At 32.5% G+C, this 22,136-nt stretch overlaps 2 protein-coding genes across 3 annotated transcripts in view; one reads left to right on the top strand and one right to left on the bottom strand.

Annotated features, from left to right (window-relative positions):
• Nucleotides 1-19,991, top strand: part of SP2353 (EGF like, fibronectin type III and laminin G domains protein pikachurin) — a 203,169-nt gene extending 183,178 nt beyond the window's left edge. For both annotated transcript variants that reach the window (XM_077439423.1, XM_077439424.1), the window contains 10 exons: nucleotides 11,887-12,005; nucleotides 15,834-15,911; nucleotides 17,404-17,549; nucleotides 17,880-18,144; nucleotides 18,232-18,383; nucleotides 18,462-19,016; nucleotides 19,091-19,234; nucleotides 19,320-19,406; nucleotides 19,484-19,587; nucleotides 19,674-19,991. In XM_077439423.1, the coding sequence (XP_077295549.1) occupies nucleotides 11,887-12,005; nucleotides 15,834-15,911; nucleotides 17,404-17,549; nucleotides 17,880-18,144; nucleotides 18,232-18,383; nucleotides 18,462-19,016; nucleotides 19,091-19,234; nucleotides 19,320-19,406; nucleotides 19,484-19,587; nucleotides 19,674-19,834 (1,811 nt within the window). In that variant the 3' untranslated portion in view covers nucleotides 19,835-19,991. The remainder of the gene's footprint in view (nucleotides 1-11,886; nucleotides 12,006-15,833; nucleotides 15,912-17,403; nucleotides 17,550-17,879; nucleotides 18,145-18,231; nucleotides 18,384-18,461; nucleotides 19,017-19,090; nucleotides 19,235-19,319; nucleotides 19,407-19,483; nucleotides 19,588-19,673) is intronic.
• Nucleotides 1-22,136, bottom strand: part of LOC143917831 (uridine phosphorylase 1-like) — a 348,253-nt gene that overhangs the window by 287,576 nt on the left and 38,541 nt on the right. The gene's annotated exons all lie outside the window — the stretch shown is intronic.

The following is a 22,136-nucleotide window of genomic DNA, read 5'->3' as shown; positions in this document are numbered from 1 at the left end:
GATCGACTTGGAGTCATATATATCCAAGTCTAACCAGCAGTATTAAAGATTAGCACGAGATCGAAACCAGTAATCTCTAGGTGCTAAACATAAACGCAACCATCGAGCCATACTGCTGGCTACATATACATATGTATGTATGATCAGACTTATACATTTAAAATGACATTCTGCGACTTTTATTTGCCAAATATTCAACCGCCATGATTCAAACATAAAATGAAACAAAATCGCGCACTCACCCCTATTAATTTGAAACTAAATAGAGTACTAAAATAGCACACCGTTAGGCGTTGTTATTACTAAGAAACTCAACAAGAGATTCTGTGACTGAATCATAATTAAAGATTCTTTACAGTATAAAACAAATATCCAGCAGTGTAGCACGGTAATAGCGTTAATGCTAACCATTGAGTCGTTCCCGACCTTAAGCTCTGGGTTGACCTCAATTGACAAGAATTTATTCCGAGTATTATCTGTAGTGCTGCTGGTCAGACTTTTGTGACTCTTTAGTCGATCGTTTCCTATCAGAGTTTACCAATTTATCTGATTTCATTGTTGAAACGGTTCCTCATCAAATTGGCCAGACCATCCAACCACTATTCGAATATGATTTCAAATGTATAATATACTAGGAATTTTACCTGGCTTCGCTCAATGTTTTTAAAAGAAACCGCTTAAACAAATGGCAATTTAATAGTAAACATTAATTTGTTTTTTGAATCGAAAAAACAATATCAATATCGTCGGCATAGAAACTTTGATTTGTTCGATGACGTCACGTATTCTACGAACCAAACAAACATACAAAGTCTCTTTCGAAATTACATATAAGATAAATTTTTATTTTATGTACATATTTAAAACCATAGGTGTCGCTTAGGGCAACTGTAATTGCACCATGTTAAAATATAAATTAAGAAATAAAGGTGTTTTGGTAATCTGTGTTTTTATACGACGGTTTAGACATCTTGTTGCAATTACCGAGACTCTTCACAAGTTTATTAACATGGTCGTTAGTGATCCTTTCATATAATCTCCTAGTTATTTATGTATTTACTAGACAGCTGTGACAAGTATAGGGTAGGTAGCCATTTTATGAAGAACCTTTTATGAAGAAATTCAACATTTAAAGAAGAAAAATTGGCAAATTATGATAGGAAACGATCGACTTGGGATCACATGTATGCAAATCTGACCAGCAACGTTGCATAAATAGTTCAAATCATAAGTCTTTAAATTATTTTCAATCGAGAACTAACTAAGGCTCGAACCCAGGTTAAAACAAGAATGAAGCTTTGTTACATTGAATAGAATTGATGATTTATAGCTAATCATAGTTATAGTTTATACATAAAAAAAACGCAAGCAGCTGCCAAACCAGACAGACGGTTTTAATGTAAAGTTTCCTGATGGGAAAATATTAACATTTAAATATTACTGACATCATGGCATACAATAGTTCAAAGATCAAATTGAGTTATTATGTAATTTTTGAACTTAAAAGACATTTCCATCTATGAGAAGTTTCCAATAACATCTAACAATAACCGAAACTTGTGGTTTGTTTGACTTAGCATTTCTGATTTTGACGTAATGTCAAAGTTTTCAGTTGTAGCTCAATGTCTTATTTTTTAACAATAATAAAAAAACTTGTATTTCATCAAAATAACCCACATTTAAAACATTACTTACAATAGAATTCAAAACTTCAAAACTGGTACATACGACTAAGCATGAAACATTGCATGTACGAACAACGAAGTCAATCGATAAATATGATAGCGTTTTTATTGTTTCAGTATCGATCGTATTTAATCAAACTAATTATAATACAAACGTCTAATATTGATATCAACCGAATAATTAATCACAAGTAAGAAGACGATCCCATTTATATAACCGTCTCTAAGAATGCGGCTTAGCGTTGTTCAACAATTCAATTGTTGTTCAATTCAACATGTATTCGATACATGTCGTAAATTAATTATTTGGCTTCTTTGAAGCATGCAATTAACTCGAAGTTAATCATTAATTTAGCTGTACAGTGTATGGCACATTTATTCGTATCAAGATCGAAAATTAAGATTTATGTTTTAAAATTAAAACATAATGTGATTAATGGGTAGAATTTAATGGCATGGTAATCATTCGCAAAGTATTTAATGGCCTCGTATATTTTTTAATTAACCAACGTCCGTTAGCCGTGCATAAGAATTCGTTTAATTAAAATATAGAAGTGGGTCGGGTAAGATTGAAAATCGATTTTTGTAAGATTTGTTTTTTTACATTCTTTTTTGTTCACGTTTCGTTCTATTTTGAGATAATTATGACGTGTTGATTGGACTTGGTGTCGAATTCGCAATTTGTTTCCGGCGTCGCGGAAAAGTCCTTGCTTGTAAAAGGGCCATGTTTTTCACACTAAAAGTCTATCTCGGGCTTATAAATCCGGAATTAAGGTATTCAAAAGACGAAATCGCAGCCGTTCTTTATCCCGAAGGAATTTAGAACGGCGTGCGTGAGGGACTCACTTTCTCCCGGAAAATCCCATTTTATTCTTATTTTGTTTTTTTTTCATCCTACTCCTACCGCCCCCTCCTTCGGTTGAAATGCAGCCTCAGAGTTTGTTTGGAAATTCGATAGTCCTGGAAATGTCCGTTTTGGTGAAAACTCGTCCTGAAGTGTAGGTTTTTTATTTTATTTTTATTTAATAATCTACTTAACATATAAAGGGCGTGAAATTTACACAGCACTGTATCTATGGAAATTTTTTATTGCATAAAGCGAATCATATTACAGAATATCAAATAATTTAACCAGAATTAGTATGAAAATAATAAAGCTTATAAGATATTATCACAATTATGAGAATGAACTTGATAAATATGTATATGATAAGCCCCTTCGTTTTAACATTTTTTGCATCCCCCTACAACCTACATACATATGCGTTATTGAATAAAAGCCTCTCCAATTTTCTTCCCCTCTTTATATTTTATCTCAACTCCCCCAGAGTCATTATATTTCCATTCAATTAACACGAATTCTTTATTGTCCGTTTTATTGCAGTAAATTTTTTGCGTACTTATTTTATTTTTTATTGGAATACTAGTATTGTGCCCGTTGATTTCAATGGGTAGCTTCGGAATGGAATTGATACACGAATTAAAATAAAGTTATATGTTATTTATTCATTTATTTTATTTATTTTATTCTAAACAGACTATTGTGGCATAACAGGAATTCCTAAAGCCCCACAATGGTCAAATAATATAACACAAAAAAAAACAAAATAACAATTAATACATAACGAAAATAATATACTCATCAATTATACATAAAAAAATACATTTGAACATAAACATAAATACATCCATACATAAACATAAAAAATAGCATTTAATAATAACAGATAAAGTAAAAATATACATATGGATATATATATAAATATACTGTAAGGTAATTTATAGATATCAATAATAAAAATTTGAAAGCCCATTGCACGCTCGCCTATTCAACTCGTTCACCCGTTCAAAATGATAAATTAATGAGTGTGTGTGTGTGTATATGTACGCACCCGCGCATCTGACGCTGACGTCACCAGTTTCAGGTGCTCAATATCAGGAGCACATGCCAAACGTTCCAACCCCCCCCCCAAACTTTTTTTTACATAAATCGCTATATTTCAAGATGCTGAAAAATCTATGTATTTTAAATCATTTTAAAATACATAGAGTCAAGTCGTCAAGTTTAAAATACATGGAGACATCTATGTATTTTAAACTTGTATATAAATTATATAGTATATAAATAAAATTCAGATTGTGATGACATAGTGGGTAGGATGGTATTTTTGCCAGTTTCAATAATGAAATCAGATAAATTGGTAAACTCTCATAGGAAACAACCGATTAGGAGTCACAAATATCCAAGTCTGATCAGCAGCATTAAAAATTAGTACGGGATCGAACTCGGCAACCTCTCGGTGCTTAGCATAAGCGCAACCACCGAGCCATGCTGCTAGCTTACGGACTTTGTATGTATGTATATTGACTACTTAAGAATTATACTATACAATGGTATAATTAACTGGCCTCAATTTTCAATTTATTTACTCATATGTACATCCGTTAATATATATGCAGATAATCAATGGGCTAGTATAGTATAGAATTGGGGTGGAATGTTTTCAAAAATTTAAATACATATAATGTGTGTGAAATGTTCGCAAATGTGCTTAATGCTAGAGAAAGCGGAATGTATGTCTGTATAGACATGGTCTATTCAGAGCGAGTCGCAGACCTTTCACAAATGGCATTTTTGTCATGTTCGACGATAGGCTTTTATGTTGCTTTTTGCGTGGCGCGCTTCCGCAAAAATCTAGAGTAAATGCTTTTTATCCCCTTGTGCGTTGACAAAGGAAAATCGACCGTTTTGCTCAAGTGAATACACTTTCTTCGCGAGGGTTGTGCAGTTTCCTGTACACACTCAAATTGAACGCCATTATGCTCACGGACAGAATTTACCGTATCCGAAATTAAATTTAACAATTTGGAAGATTTTTATTAATTTATATACATACATATACATATATGTACTTTACATACATATGAGCCGTTGTATTTGAAATTGGCATAAAGCCACTTTTCTTAATTTCTAGAACACAAAACATTGATTATAATGCTTTGGGTTTAACAGTATTTAAAAACTAGTGTTGTACCCGATGACTTACATATCATCACATGGGCATTAAAATATTACATTAAAAAAAAATAATAGAAATGTGGTTCGATCATTTTAAATGTATTTAATTTCATATTTATATTTAATTGTTTAATATGAAAAAAATGGTAAAAACTACCTATCTATTCTACATATAAACAATATGAAACACTGATAGAAAAAATTATTAATTAGATAAATTTTCAATAGATGGCGGTAAATTCTCATAGGCTTAGCGCCGTCTATTTGCCTAGATGAAATATTGGTAGCAAACAGTATATATATATATATATATATATATATATATATATATATATATATATATATATATATATATAAATATATATATATATATATATATATATATATATATATATATATATATATATATATATATATATATATATATAGAAGTTTTTTTCTTTTGTTATCATATTCGTATTATATTATATGTACATATATGTACGTTTTGTTGGCACTGGTTTAGCTGTGACCTACATATGTATGTACATGTGTCTAATCGAAACGACTATTATAGTACGGCGAGCGTTATCGCAGACAGACAGACAGACAGAATAGCGCTATTATACATATGTATATTTAAAAGTACTGGTGGTCTGTTAATACCTTTATTCTGAATATCGAATTAAAAGAAGTGATAACAATTTATGAATTAAGTCAAACAGAAATAGTGTTTTAGGACCTGAATATTGAAATTCCGCCACTTTCAAATATAACGACTCATATATAAAATTTGCATATTTTGACTACTTCATGACTTCATTTATTCATAGCTTAGAATTGTTATAAAAGCGTCAGCTTCTAAACTCATTTATCTTATAACAAATAATATGACCATATGCGAGACCTGAAGATCAGAACTTATTTTTAGTTTAAGTATATTGTAATGAAAATCATATAAAGAAATTTTCTATTGTAACGTGGGAACATGGGAGAGAGTATCCACTGTCTAAGTGCATTCGTGGGTGAACAATAGAAACCCCGGATTAGGCTAACGGGACTCAGTAAGTGAGTTTTCACAGTACGGAGCGAGTGCAAGTAGACCTACGTACCTACATAATAGACACGCCAATGGATCGGGGACGCTGTGATGGGCAACTTGTATTTTATAAGGAGGTACACACGGTAGATCAGATTATTCTAAGCTAGCGGTGATCTCGTGTGGATCTCCTGAATCGTTGAATAAATACTGTGAAGCGATTTTGGCCTTTCATTTGGATCCTAAATCCACCCCTACGCAAAACTGTCAATACGATTTACAGTGTCTCGACAAAAGCGTGCCGACAAAAGCGCATCGACATAATCGCGCCGACATAAGATATACTGCCCGCTCTAGTCTTGCGCTCATATGTCGGGGTGCCCAACTTATATCGTTTTAGCTAAATGATGCAACCCACATTAACACCGCTAATTTATGAATTTTGCCAATAATTAGCAGCAAGCGCTATATTTCAGATGTTTGGTTTGATAATTTACAAAAAAAAAATTAATTAATGTATTACTCGTATAGCTTGGATCTATGTATACATATATTCTAAAGGACTACGTCCAATTAAATATTATAAAAAATATATCGAATTTATAGCCAATATAAAAAGGTTAAGACCTTTGCGTTAGTTATATGACGGGTATACCTGGTTTTTCAATTACGCTTGGAATCGTTTTCCACGTTAATGTGAAGAAAAGCGTAAGAGGTATAAGGATTGGAAGTGGACCGAAAAAAAAGAATACAATGGATGGTCTTTAATTAACCCTAATGCCCACAAGGGCTCGATCGTCGTATTACTTAGCCAAAAGTTATTTACAAAGCTTTGTCGCAGCCCTTAAACCGGGCCCATAGGTCTCGTCCCCTTGGGAAGCGCTAAATAATTTATCTGGCAACAAAGGCAGGGCAGCACCGACCCCCCAGGAAATATCACTTATTGTTACTGCCACACGTTATTTCGGGTTTTAGCAAAACGGCGGTGAGATCGCGTAGGTGATGGGAGGGGGGTGGGAAGGGGTGGTTCACACCCCGGCTTAAGAATAATGATCCAGCTCCGGCTACGGGGGATGCAATCGCGCTTTGTTACCGCAAATGTTCCCCGGCAATATCGTGATGGCCACCGTGAGGTAAGCTGGCCAACTTGATTTAGTGCCCTCTGCCTCTCCCTCCCTCTCCATTACACCCACCCTTCCGTGCCATGGGTTGCTTTAGAGATTCCAAGCCCCCTCTTTACACGCTGTCTAATTAACCCCTTCGGTCGAGCCGTCCAAAACGGTGAAATGCTAAATACACGATGACGACCGAATAATAGCAATAATTGCTGTCAAAGGCAGAGTCTTCGATCGTAATGAGCTTTTGTTCGGAGCTCAAAATGAGTCGAACTCTGAATTTTTTTTATTTGGACGAAAATAAAAAGTTTGCCTAGAAATAAAAACTACATGTATTAGAATTGATCAAACTTTATATCTTCTTCCTTTTCTTGATACAAAATTGGATTGGGCTATCATATGTCTTCATTAAGGTCTGGGTTCACTTTCGACGACAGCATCCCTAACTACTACTGCAACATATAAATCCATTTTGATTTACTGTGTCCTTTTTTTCATTAAATACATTTAAAAGCTGTGACACTTCAGATAAATATTACGACATATTTATACATGAAATATTTCTACAAATTGCTGGTTGGTTTGGTAAACAATCCTAAAAGTCTTGCAGAACTGAGCTTCAATGTTCCCAGCCAACGACATATGTATATGCCACAGTTTATTATCTTCTCCTGTGGCAAGTACCATCTTGATGGTTCCAACATCTGTCGCAAATATAATCAAGCAGCTCAACCAGATTTCTATTAACTTGGATTTGAATAATCTATAACATGTTAATCTAGTTGAGGGATTTTTGAATTTGGGATCGTAGATGTGTTTTCATATTTTATTTATTATTATTATATTGCATTACAATTTTAATAAATACATAAATACTTAGTTGAATGTCGGACTGTCTAAATGTATTTAGTGAAAAAATGGTCTGAACACAAATAGTAATATTTAAGTCAAGGTCGTGTCTTTAAAAATAAGCATTGATTATAGATTATTTCAGCAAAACCTATCTTCTGCTACTCTCAAAACTATACAGTTCTAATTGAAGTCCTCAAACTTTCATCAGTTGAGTTCATCTGCTTCTTCTAGAATGAATTTAACACAGCGAAGTGCACTGGTATAGCTACCAACAGATCGTGAGTTCAAATCCCGGCCAAATAAGCTGCTGGCGAGTTGTTGTAGTTATTAAAAAACATACAAATCGACGATTTATTGCATTGACGAATTCAATAAATCGGTATCGTTCCCCTCAAATACAAGTTATTAGCATCTCGAATTTGATGAATCTTATAAAAGCTACCTACGAAAAAAAATATTGATTGTCCATATATGTCTCTATTTGTATTCTTTGTACTGTTATATTTGAAAAATTGTTAGTAATTTTGCACAAAAACTAATCTAACCATATTTGTCGCCTTGACACATATGTACATATGTTAAATAAAATAAAAATAGAAAAATAGTGATTCAAACTTCTCTGGACTGATTTTTTTTGGTATCCCAATAAGAACATTCATTCTTCAAAACTTATAATGGAAAATTTAAAAAGATTATTATAATATTTCACACTGTCTCGTGCTACCGATATGTCCAAAGTTCAACTACCTAAAGTGCCATTGTCTGGAGTACATAAGTTGATATACATATAAAAGTATATAAACTCAACATTCAAAGCGTTCATAATAGTCGTCGAACTTTCGAATGATCAAAAATGAATTCGTCGCCAGCTGGAGCTGATCTCGAAGCTTCGTATGTATATATGTATATTATACATATGGATTTATCAATTTTAAGGCATAGCTCTAGTGAAATACGTATTATAAATAAGAATTTGAATTGCTCCAATACTCTAATCTTCAAGCCTGATCTGGTCGCTTGATGAAACTCACCCAAGTATTTTCAGAGTTTATGTACGTAAGTCAAAAAATTAGCTATCGCACTAAATGGGGTTTATTGCATGGGTTTTTTATTTCATTATAGTAAATCCATTATGCAGAGAGCTAGCCACTCGATTCAATCACTGGCCATATTAATTTGGACTCAAAGCCTGCAATAGTGGGAACATGAGGGCTTTTGCTATTTGATTAAAACGCCATTGTCGAGATCCTCAATGGGACTTTGACGTCAAATCGTCTGTTTGTCCTTTGTATTTGTCGAAACTTTCGGCGAAATTGAAGGCGGACATTTGAAGTAATTTATTGTCGGAAAAGCTTACGTAGCCATTTTTTTCACGAAACCATAGCCGTGACTTGTTTATGAATTTTGCCAATTTAACTTTTCATTAGTCACGTTTTCTAATATAATGAATTCGCGGAACAAACACACGATTGTTGCGTTGTTTTTATGAAAATTATTATGTAAATCTTGAAAAACAACCCTAGATTAAATTTCTGACGAATTTGATACTTCTTATAAAGAGGACTTAAAAATAGACCTTTTAATACTTAATGGAACTCAATATTTTTACTTTATAGCAATACAATGTACGTAGTAACAATAGATGAAGTTTTGTGATCATGCGAAAATTCGAACACGAGATTTGGATTGATTCGAACTCAGAATCGATCACTGATCACGTTTTCATGATTTAGAAAAAATGTGTGTGCCTGTGTGTCTGAGTATTTTAGTGATTTTTTAATTGCCGTTAGACCTGTCGAACTAAAACTTAATATTGATTACTGAAATTCTTATCGATACGACGTAATTATTTTTAAAATTTTTAAGTTGACCGGAAATGGTACCTCCTCTTATACATAGGTTTCCTCATTTTTTAAGTATTTGAATTAAATTATATCCCAAACCGCTAACCGAATCAGACTGTAAATTTTTTTTACATGTCATAGAAATTATAATCTTTATAACCAAATTTTTTTGGATATTTTTACTTCAACGATATATCTATATATATTTATAAAAATAAATGTCTTTCTGTCTGTCTGTCTGGCTCCTAAACCACTGAACCGATTACGATGGAACTTTCAGGATTTGTTGTATGCATGTTCGGGAAGATTACTGTGAAAAAAAACGGGATAAAACCTCTTAATAGTAATATTCGTAATTATGATTTTATCGACGCGAAAATATGAAGCTCCAGTGTGTAGTTAAGGAAATGTTTACGATGGTAACCAACTTGCGTGCACGCATGCCAACGTACAAATACATTACGTACCACTCATACCAACCTGACATTACGTACCACTCATAACAATCCTACATACGTATATAATTCAATGTTTGTCTGTCTGTCAAGTATGCGTTCCTATACTATAATTTAATTTGATTATTTAGTATTAATTTGAAACTGAAACATTCACTTATCGAAACGGGAACGGGAATTGCATGCGTTATTGTACGATGGAACGATTGAACTTTCAGGATTTATTGTTTGCATGTCCGGGAAGCTTACTGTGAAAAAAAACCGGCCAAAAACAGGAACGGAAACGGGAAAAACGGGAATTAGTGGCATTGCAACACAATAATTTCAAATGTTTTCGCGTCGCGATTTGCGTTGTTAGGGTAAAATAAGCAAATAATTGAATAATTTCAAATGTGTTCGCTGCCTGCGTTTTTCCGACAAATGGGAACGGGAACGAGAATGGGAACGGGTATTGCATGCGTTATTGTGGCATTGCAACGCATTCCGGGTTCAGCTAGTATACAATATTTTTACCTGATATGATGTATGTACATACATACATATGGTGTATCATTGTTGGTATAATTTTTGGTAAGAAAAGCAGACTTTCAAGAAATAAATTGACTCATATGAAATTATAATAATTAGTATATGGTATACGCAACATTTTTTTTATTGTATACGTTGAAATTATGGTTGTGTTAGGTTGAGTTAAATTAATTAAATTGATACTCTGTGAAAATAAATTGCTCGCACATTTAAATAAATATTTTACGGTCGCTGTAAAAACGTTCGAGGCGTATTTCCTTTGCGATTGAAAATACGACAAAAACTTAAGAATTAATCTTCTGGCACGGTAGACCATTTGTGAATTATCGATCTCCACGATTACCCCATACCAGAGCTCCAAAACTTAATTAGACTTCTTCTCTCCTCCTTGTCGCTATCTTCGATTCCACACCCCTTTGCCATTCCAAGCCAGAGTTTAACCCTTCCGATACTTAAGGAAACTTTCAAGCTGGCTCGGCAAAATCGCGAATAGTTTTTACAGCGGCTTGGGATTTAAGCCATTAAAATCTTTACTATGATAAATTTTATCTACAATATAAAGTTGAATATCTCTATTAAATCTATAGTTTTTACCAAATTTGGATGCCAAATATCATAAAAGTCTTACTTAGCCCAAAATCAAAGTTCGATTGCTAACTTTTAACATACGCTCGCTCGAGCAACGCCGGGCAACACTGCTAACATATTTTACCTGAAGACAAAAATATCAAAAGGTTTTTTCAGATGATTTATAGCTTTTTATATCTTACTAATGTACTGATACTTAATTTTACTGATCAGGCATCGAATGTATTGGAAACAAATACGTGAATACATATGTATTATACAATATTAGGGATCAATTATAGTAAAAATCTTACATCTTGGGAAGACTGATGAAGATTTTTTAAGGAAAAAAATACATCCCATTTTACAAGTGCGAATTGTACGATAAAATATACTTTCGGGAGATAAAAACACTTTACTAGTTTAACGGTAAACCGGAATTGTAATCCTTAATCTGATAGGAGATAAGCTGAAGAAATACCCTTTTCTCTACGCATGTATGTATGTATATATATATATATATATATATATATATATATATATATATATATATATATATATATATATATATAATATGCTGTTACAAATAATATGAATGATTGTAATACTTATTATTTCAATGCTACATATAGTATATTCTTGTATTATAAAGGACTTTCTATACAGATCTACATGACTTTAGTATGAATGGTGTCAGAAGTGGGATCATCACTTTCATCGCACTGCTATTACAATAGAGTTTTGAACAAACAGCTTAGCATTTGTAGTCACAAATAATTAAAGATAATTTATCATCTTTTCAGGCGAATGCTCCGTCGGAGGCTGCGGTCGAGGATGTCTTCACGGTGGCCGATGTCTGAAACGTTGTCTCTGTCCTTTGGGATACGCCGGCGATCACTGTCAAACGGTTCTAGACCTTCAGGTGAATTACAATTCGAATAAATGTTATTTCTTTCCCCAATAGATTGAAAGGTAAAAAGTTCAATAACACGGAAGAGCACAGCGTAGAGGCAAAACTTAATTTGATTCGCAAGTGTAAGGCGCGCCCATTGGCGATCGATTTTCATTATATCGGTAACGGCGGGTCCACTCGGCTCATTTTTATTTTTTCTAGACCTTCGCAGGCTGTTTTACCCGGTAAAAGCTTTCCTTAGAATTACTTTTTTCCTCGCCCATCCATTAACCCCCCCCCCCCTCCTTTGTCTTTGCACATAATAACACACCTAGATATTTAAGCTATAAATCAATTCCGATTCGTGCTCGACGTGAAAATAATTGGAAAAACGACCGAAAAGATTAAAGATAAACCTTCAGTTATAATCAAATCGCGGCTCACATATATAATATTTAAATCGAATTGATTTTCATAATATAATTTATTCATTATACATATGTATGTACATATATATGTACATTTTTCATTCAAAGCCATTCATGAGAGAACTGAAAAGGGCAATTAAATTCTTAGTCAGATTTTTTTGTATTCATTTTCACCATTATTTGATGCTTATATTTAATGGTTGATGCTTTCAAACATCCCTACAATATGTGTGTATCAAACTGAATAATAAATGTGTGTTTCAAAAACCAATATTTTCAATGTCAAACATTTGATAGAAAACACTATTTTTGCTACGTATTTTTTATCACTTAAAATGTGTTTACACTAAATGCTATCTTAATGGATGGCTTCCATAATAATAATACTCGGTAAAAGCAATCTATCAAATGGAGTGTCGCGTTAGTATACATTTGTACTATGGATATGATTACTTTATTAATTATACATATATTTATTTCGCTTCGTGGAAACGGAATCATTGTACTAGTTGAAATTAAAATTTTGCGCTTTACATGTTTGAAAATAATAATTAACGTGTGTATGTAGGCTTATCACATCGTTGGTATTTTGATTAATCACAGAAACAGCACGGGGAATGTTTTTCATTATAAAAATTAACAATAATAAAGTGAATTAATTGCACGTGATTGTATAAACCGGGTGATAAAATGCGGATCGGTTAATTAATTGGAGCTGTTTAAAGTATTAATAAGCAATAACTGTTCTTTTCGAGGGACGGTAAACGCGAACGTGACGAGTTTCGCGAACGTTCGCGAAGAGACATTCTTATTGGTGTACTACTCTTCGAGTGGGATTGCTCTTAACTTTATAATTTCATTTCGACAAAAATAATCAGGAACGGCGAAAGAGGGAAAAAGGAAATGGCATAAAAGGGGGCGAGAAACGGAGAGACGGGCCAATCTGGGAAATTTATATTCCATCGGGCCGTTGCGAAATCCGGGCGCTAAATTCGCGAGAATATCTGGGATACCTGCGCGCCAAACAAAAGGAAACCAACAAATAAATCCTCACCTGTAGAGCGCGAATTTTATATTAAATTATGCCCGCGAATAAATAATTTGTGTTCGTCCTTTTAAAAATGCTACGGAAGATTAAAAAAAAAATTTGAAATTCATCCACTGTTTAATAATAATATTTTTTTATTCCAGACAATAGGTGGAATAATGCAATCCCTATCGTCCATATAACTAATACATAGATAATAAATACAATGTATAAGTATAAATACAATTGCAATATCGATTTCGGTAGTATCGGTATTCAAATCCGTCTTTGGTAATACCGGTATTCAAAGAAGAAATATCGATAGTATCGATTTTTTTCAAATTCCTATATTTTATCTGTCGAAAATGATATCTTCTTTGCTAAAACTATGAAAACGACCGATGCGTATACATATATTTTGCATCGGCCTCCGTGACGAGACAGAATGTTAAATGACAGAAAACGCAAATATCGGAAGGCAAAGATCGAAAATCGAAAGATCTTAAGTCGAAAGATCAAAAAAAAAATGGTGCATGGTAAACGGTACATACTCATTTAATTTGCGCGAGCAGGATACAACAGGAACAAGAGGAACATGCTTTTCCTCCCGTATTCTGCGCGTGCACATTAATACGGGAGGAAAAGCCTGTTCCTCTTGTTCCTGTTGTATCCTGCTCGCGCAAATTAAGTGAGTATGTACGTGAGTATGTACCGTTTACCATGCATCATTTTTTTTTTGATCTTTCAACTTAAGATCTTTCGATTTTCGATCTTTGCCTTCCGATATTTGCGTTTTCTGTCATTTAACATTCTGTCTCGTCACGTAGACCCATTTTGCATACCCTATATTGAGCGAGTTATTATTTTATAAATTTTTCTCTTTATTTTATCACGCCACACTTTATTTTATCATCCGATGCGATTTGCCCTTGAAATCGAATTGAAATTACATATGTATGTATGTATGTACATATCTTGCATCTTAATGCGAAGAATACGTAAATAGTTAAATACATATGTATGTGCATGTAATATACAAAATGGGCTAAAAGTCACTAGGCCACTTAAAATCCAGATAAATTCAAACAATTAATTAATTTCATTTTTTCAATATTATTTAAATAAGTATGATTCTTGGAAATTTAATATGAAAAAATTCACCATTAAGTAATTTGAAAGCTAGAAAAAAATAATCTAATTTTGTCTACAAAGTCAACAGTCAATATTGTGCTATCGCAAAGAGCTTACAATTCTCATTATTGGAGTCCGAAAAACATCATTTAATTAAATATGGTTTTGGAATATAGATGTTTGTGAATGATTTATGATTGGGTATTTGATAAGCTGAAGTCGGAATTGCAAAAAATCACACTAGTTTCTACCAAACATTATAATCCTTTATTTGATGTTTACCATATATATATATATATATAATCCTTTATTTGATGAATATTCTTTATTTGATGTTTGGCGTGTTTTTCAATAAACATGCAAGCGATGCTCGGAAGCAATTTTTTTTTTATTAAAAATTAGTTAATATAAAAAAATACCGAAAGTATCGGCAATATCGGTGTCATTCTTTTTTTATTATTTATTAATACCGGTATCGGAAATTCCGGTATTTTTGCAATCCCTACATACAATGTTATAATAATATCGAATAATAAAATTAAAAAATAATAATAATAATATTGAATAATAAATAATAATAATAATATTGAATAATAAATAATAATAATAATATTGAATAATAAATAATAATAATAATAATATTGAATAATAAATAATAATAATAATATTGAATAATAAATAATAATAATAATATTGAATAATAAATAATAATAATAATTAATCAATTCAAAGTATATTTAAGGCGGTCGGTGGAGTAGTTCCATCCACTGAACATACATATGTACAGTAAAGAGTGCAAATGAGAAGACGTGGCAGCAAGAAGACAATTAGACGAAAAAATACACGATGACGTAGAGAGGCCACTCTCATCATGAGAATGGCCTCAGAATGAGGCACGTGTCCCTCTATGAACGTCTGCGACGCGCTGCAACCCCTTAATAGCCCGAAGAGAGCATGATAGCAGTTGTTGTATTGAACTTTTATCCTCCTCGTCGTCTCCAGCTTGTATCTCGTCCATAGTTCTCCAGTATAGAGGCTAGTACAAAAGGACATAAATAATCGTCTCTTAACCTCTATACTGGAGTGGTAAAACCGTCTTGCTAGCATCTCTATCCTTACACAAATTGCTCTCCTTTGCGTTTCGATGTCACGGTAAATCGAGTAATTAAAATAAGAGTATTTTTTCCATACTTAATTTTTATTATTTTTCGTTTTACCTCAAATAAATATATTGTGTATACTAATATGTGTATAATTTTTGTTATTTTACAGGTTCCAAGGTTTAATGGATCATCATTTCTGCGCTATCCTGGCATGGGAGATAACGCCCTCTCGTGGCTAGAACTACAGGTTATTATTGTTTCATTAAAAACAACCTAGTATTATTAAATATAACGATCGTTTCGAACAATTTGCTCCATTTCCTGAAATTGGACTCCATTTCCACATTTGAATGGTAGCCGTAATGGTGCTAAAACATTACAAAGCCCCCTCGTTTACCAAATGTGTCATATTAATTATAAAATCATTTACGCTTTCAAAATTATTTAACGAATTTAACTTTTTTCAAAAGCTTCAAATTTGCCTTTGTTCAAACTATGCATATAAATAATTGCAATCAAGATGGAATTTTATTTTAATTTAATTTGCAATTATAACATAGCCGGGCTCATTTTATATGTTAAAGTCCAAGTGTTCACTCCGGTTCGTTCATGAACATACTCGTTTGTTCATACACGAACTATTAATTTTAGTTAAATACTAACAGTCAAGAGCTATTTTCAAATAGACTCACCAGGTGTCGCATGAAACTTTTACCTGTCAAAACCTTTGAGATGTCAAATCGTCACGTATTTAAAAGGAAATCCTATAAAAACCACATTACAACGTTGTTATAATTCTCGTTTCATATTTCGTATGTATATGGCACTTTTCCGCTCGATCAATAAGTGCCCCGACATAACCGCGCCGACAAAACCGCACCAGCAAAAAGCACTCGGCGACAAAACCACGCCAGAACATATCTAAAAAATAAAATATCAATATCGCCTTCGCTCTCGACTTCAAACCCAAATGGAACAGTTGGGAATTTATGTCCCTAATAATTACGCGCGTGGTAGACAACATCAATCGACATCATCCTGCTTGCACAGTTCTTTATCGAATGGTTCTTATTCCAAGAGCTATCTGACTTCTCAATGAAATCGTCTCTGCTGAGCCTGAATGTGATATTTTCCACCTTAGTGAGCGTAGATTATCTGTCTGGTAGCCTGCGCTCATCCTTATTTTCATAACTGAATGTGATATATGACTGGAATTTTGATCTTCCATCTTCCATTTTGGCCTCGCAGGGATATTTTGTATTTGCAGCTGATCTTATGTATTGGTGCTGGCTATAGGTGTAAGACATTCCCTACTTTATATTTTATTACTTGAAATTTTTACTTTATCTGGTACTATTATAATGCTTTCGTTTTTTTATGTTTATGGAATGTATTGTTGTTCGTGTATTTGTATATATTTTTATTCTTCTCTGTATATTTTCGACCATTGTGGCTCATTAGGGATTCCTGTAATGCCACAATGGTCTAAACTTAAATAAAAATTAGTCGAAAAAAAAATGTGCACACCCAAAATTTAAACTACACCCAAAAAAAAGCCCCCGTGGCCAACACTGCTGTATAGTATGAATATAAACTGTCGTTTACGTGAGCTGCTGTGCTGCGCTGTAGCCGTAAACTGCTGGATGACCTTTATTCGTAATAATTGAGAAAATCTCTTGACAATCACTTAACCAGTGAGCTGTGCTGTGGTTTTACAATGAATGTGAAATTTGTTTCAGGTAACCTTGAAGCCAACCGCAAAGAACGGCCTGATCATGTATAATTCGCACAGGAGCGATGGCGTCGGTGATTTCTTCGCACTCTATTTGAAGGAAGGTCATGCTGAGTTTTCCTTTGACCTGGGAACCGGACAGGCTATTATCAGGTAAAATTCGCGTGTGATTTATATCGTCCTGCGGTTTTGAACAGCTCGACAGAGGTTGAACGACCGCAGACGAGGCGAAATCGTATGAAGGGCGTACAAAGTACTCGCCGGAGGATGAATATTATATGAATTGCAGCATTTACGAAATTGTTGTACCCGCAGAATATTTTTGCGGTCGCTGTGTACTCGTACATTGTGTACGAAATTGGTACTTGTGGATTCTCGCAGAGCGCGCACTCCGAATTTTAATTAATATAAATTAATTTCAAGTCGCCTTTGATGTGAACGCTCACTGTTCTAATGCCCTACATTCGTATTCGTCTTTTACAGGAATAGCAAAGAAATGATTCTGGATAATTGGTATACGATAAGCGTATCGAGAACTGGACGCCTCGCCATTCTGACAGTCGTCTGCTACGGACTGAGTGCTGACTTTGAGGAAAATCCAGGCTTGGTCACGTCGCAGGGTCTGACTCCTGGTGCTTTCACACAATTGTCTCTGTCGCAGAATCTCTACTTGGGTGGAGCCCCGCAGTTTCACGTCATTCAAAAACGCATCGGAATAAACGAATCGTTCAACGGGTGTATACAGAAGGTACATATACATACATAAGGCCGTATTGAAAATAGTGTTTTATACATTTGTTTCAGATACTTGATAAAGTTCACGCTATGATTTTAGGTTGTGATTAATGATCACGAGCAAACAATAGTATCGTCAGCATTGGGTGGTGTGAATATTGACGGTTGTCCACATGCTTGTTCGTCAAAGCCGTGCGGCTCGGCTATTTGTCGGCCACATTTGCATCATTATACATGTGTTTGTAGCCCCGGGTAATTTGCATTACAACTATTTCTATTGAACTGTTTGATATTAAGTGACGCATTTCATTTGATTTGTATTTTGTGTAGTGACGAAAACGACAAGTGTACTCTGTACTTGAACGAGACTGATAGTCATTCCGATTACTCCATTTTGAGGCCTCACTTCTTGGGTGACTTGGAGAGGATACAGTTTTTGCACTTGAAAGAGTTGAACTCTTCGATTCATTCTAACGTCGTCGCCAGAAAGGGTCCAAAGGTATCTATAAATCATCATCACAAGTATAAAAAATTCAACTCGATCAAGAGTGAACGCAAAAATAATAGAAAGCACGAAAGCATCGAACACGAAGAGTGGGATTTGGACAGTAAACAAAAGGCTCAAAAAGATTTCAATAAAAAAAACAAAGAAATAGGCGAGCAAGAGTGGATTTTGAATAAGAACAATCCTAATGAACAGATTTTTCAAGGTGAACTTGAGCATTACGTAGTCGATGATTTAAATTTAAATGAGGACTTTATTAATGTTGAAAAGACAAACAATGACCCGTGGATAATTAAAGATAAGGAAGAAATTATTGAAATACCAAGCTTTACAGAACACGATAGCTATATTAGAAATAATGATCCCGAAATTTTAAAAAGGTATTAAATTAAATCCAATTTTTAAAATACAATATACATATATATAAAAAATAATTTATTCAATTCATTTTCAGACTGAGTAGCCATTCTGTTGATATTAATATAAGATTCAAGTCAATAAAATCAGAAGGATTACTGTTGTGGTTAGGTAAGGATGGAATGAGTCCAGGAGATACATTTATGGCTTTGGCTATTGAAGATGGTCTTCTTACATTTAGGTATAGATCAATTGTTATTGTAATAACAATTTAATTTAGTTTTCAGTATTGTACACGTGTTTGTAATACATTTTACATATTCTAGGTACGATGTGGGAAGTGGTGAAGTTATTATAATAGCAAATCAAACAAAAGTAGATGATGGATTATGGCACAGAGCTAGAGCAGCAAGGTATGAACTTATTCATATGCTAAAATAATCGATTTTGTGTAGAGTGATTGATATTTTTGACATTTTCATCATTATAGGAAAGGTCAATCAGGTGTATTAGACGTTGATGGGTTGGGTGCCGTTGGAAAAGTGTCACCGGGTAGGATAAAACCGTTGAATACCGACACTGGCCTTTTCGTTGGTAAGGTTTTGATATATTATATTACTTGTCATTTTTATGTGTTTATTTTTGTTGTACTATTTATTTAAATTTGTTTAATCTTACAGGAGGAATGGCTTCTATCTGGCCGGAGACATTAGGGAGGTATAATTCGGGACTAAATGGTTGTATTTCAATGTTAACTTTGGACAGAGAATTCCAAATACCAGTGAATTTAGGTTCAAACAAGTACACGACTTCTCGAAATGTCGGAAAGTGCCCTCCATAAAATAAATAAACCAGTGTACTTATTAAAAAGTATAGAATTAAATAGCAAAATAAATTCGAATAAGAGAAAAACTGCACTTAAAAATAATTTGGACTCATATCTTTACCGTGGTGTATTTTATGTTTAGATTGCTTGCATAGGCTTTCCACATAAGAGCATAGAAAAAAAAGATGTTAGATATTTTGATTGTGATTAATAATATATAATGACACTAAAGACAATTTTTACAACTTAACTATAAGTGTAAACAAATCAAATAGTTATATTGTAATAATAAAAATACTGTTTTTATGTAAGTGTAACTAAAAATAATTAATAATTTCTACAAATTTCAATTATTTTAAAATATATAATTTTTACATATTTCTTCCTGCAAATTAATTTCTACCCTTCATATATTGGCAGACGAGATAAATATGTAAGTAATATATACATAATAAGAAGTTAATTAATTAAAAATGAGTCATTAAATAAATATAATTTATTGGTGTAAAAAATTAGAACAACTTGATAAGAAGTTTTCACGGTAAAAATATATGTTTATGTTTGTTTTTAATTTCAATTGTCTTAAATTAAGAGGTCACTAAATCAATAATATACCCATAAATATTCAAGTTATGAAAATTTATGCAATATAATAATATATAAAATAGAATCATTTGATTTTACGATTTGTGTTAAAAATAATTGTAATTATAAAATTATATAGGTGTGTAAATTAGACTTACAAAACTTGTATGTGGTGTTTCGTTATGATTGTATTTTCAATATTATTCCTTGCTGAATCAATAATTTATTATTAGATAGTGAAAATATCACACCAGTTTGATTTTTTTATACTTTTACACTTTTTTTATACAGTTTATTAGTTTTTAATGGAAAAAAAACACGTTAACTGACTAGAATTTAAGATCTAGTTGTAATAAAGTATACAATTTGTTATGTAATTTAATTAATATATAATATAAAACAAAGTGCTTTAATATTTGTAATATATCTTTCTATGTAAAACTGTTATTACTAGTCTTATTATTTGTTTCAACTACGGAGTAAGACTTATTAACTCGTCAGTGTACATTGTAACTTCTCCGAGTTACAATGTGATATGTCTTATGGCACATGAGCGTGTGAATGTGTTGTAAATATTTCATACACAATTTTTACTGCATTCAGTTTCGTTTCATTGAGAACACTTCTCCTTTTTTATGTCGAAAGGAGTTTTTTTTTATATTAAATGTGACCATTGAAAGATATGTAAGTGATAGAATTTAATTGGAAGAAATGTGTGATTTTTTTTTAATTAAATAAATGGCCTGAAATTCTATCAATGCTTTTCGTAACACCAGTGGGAATGTATGATGAAAATAAAATGAACTGATATATATTCTTCAAATATTGTTTAAATATATTAAACGGGTTTCTACAATTATAAATGTTAGTATATTAGAATAAATGCATAATATCGTCACTTATTATATTTTCTACTGAACTCCTCATGCATGAATGTATGTGTGTGTATATATAAAAAAAAACCATTATGTGCAGGAAATGTTTAAAAAAAAAGTAAAAATTCCATATTTGTGATAAATTTTCTAAACATGTATGTAAATTCGAATAAAAAAATCTATTATAATATGTGATATTAATTTATGTTACGCTTTTCTTCGCCTATTGTCTATTTACAAAAATACAGAAAGCATAGTTTGTTTTGAAATTCGTTTAAAAACCATAAAATTCGTCGGTGTTGTTGTTTCTTACGTCTTTTGCTATATATTTTTAAACAATGGTGTAATTGCCACAAATATGGATATTTTACTGTTTATGTGGATATATTTGATTAAATTGAATGTTTTTTATAAAAAGAAAGTGAAATGCTTTACAAACATATCATTTTAATAGAACATTAAAAATATAAGAAATTGTTTTAAGATGAAAATTTAACATGTCAATAAGATATTTGCAATACAGATTATAAATATAATTACACTATATCTATTTTATTTAGCTGATACATCTATTTTCTCACATATTTCACTTATGTTAAGAGTTTTTGGAATCTTACTGCACATTTGTTGTTTTGACTGCTTTAATTTGAAACGCGTTACAAACATTATACATAATTTGTATTTAAATTTAATTTTAGAGCATACTGCATACTTGTGGGGAAGTTTCATTGAGATATAACACATATACATATACACATATGTACTGTATATGAACTTTTGAATGGTTTCAATCATAATACGCGTCTTAGAATTATTTTATAATAAAAAAAATGATGGATTTCTTATATGTTAATAAT

Source organism: Arctopsyche grandis, chromosome 10, assembly GCF_051622035.1.
Source record: "Arctopsyche grandis isolate Sample6627 chromosome 10, ASM5162203v2, whole genome shotgun sequence".
NCBI lineage: Eukaryota > Metazoa > Arthropoda > Insecta > Trichoptera > Hydropsychidae > Arctopsyche > Arctopsyche grandis.
The sequence above is the reverse complement of the archived record's forward strand: the minus strand, read 5'-3'. Positions and strand labels throughout refer to the sequence as shown.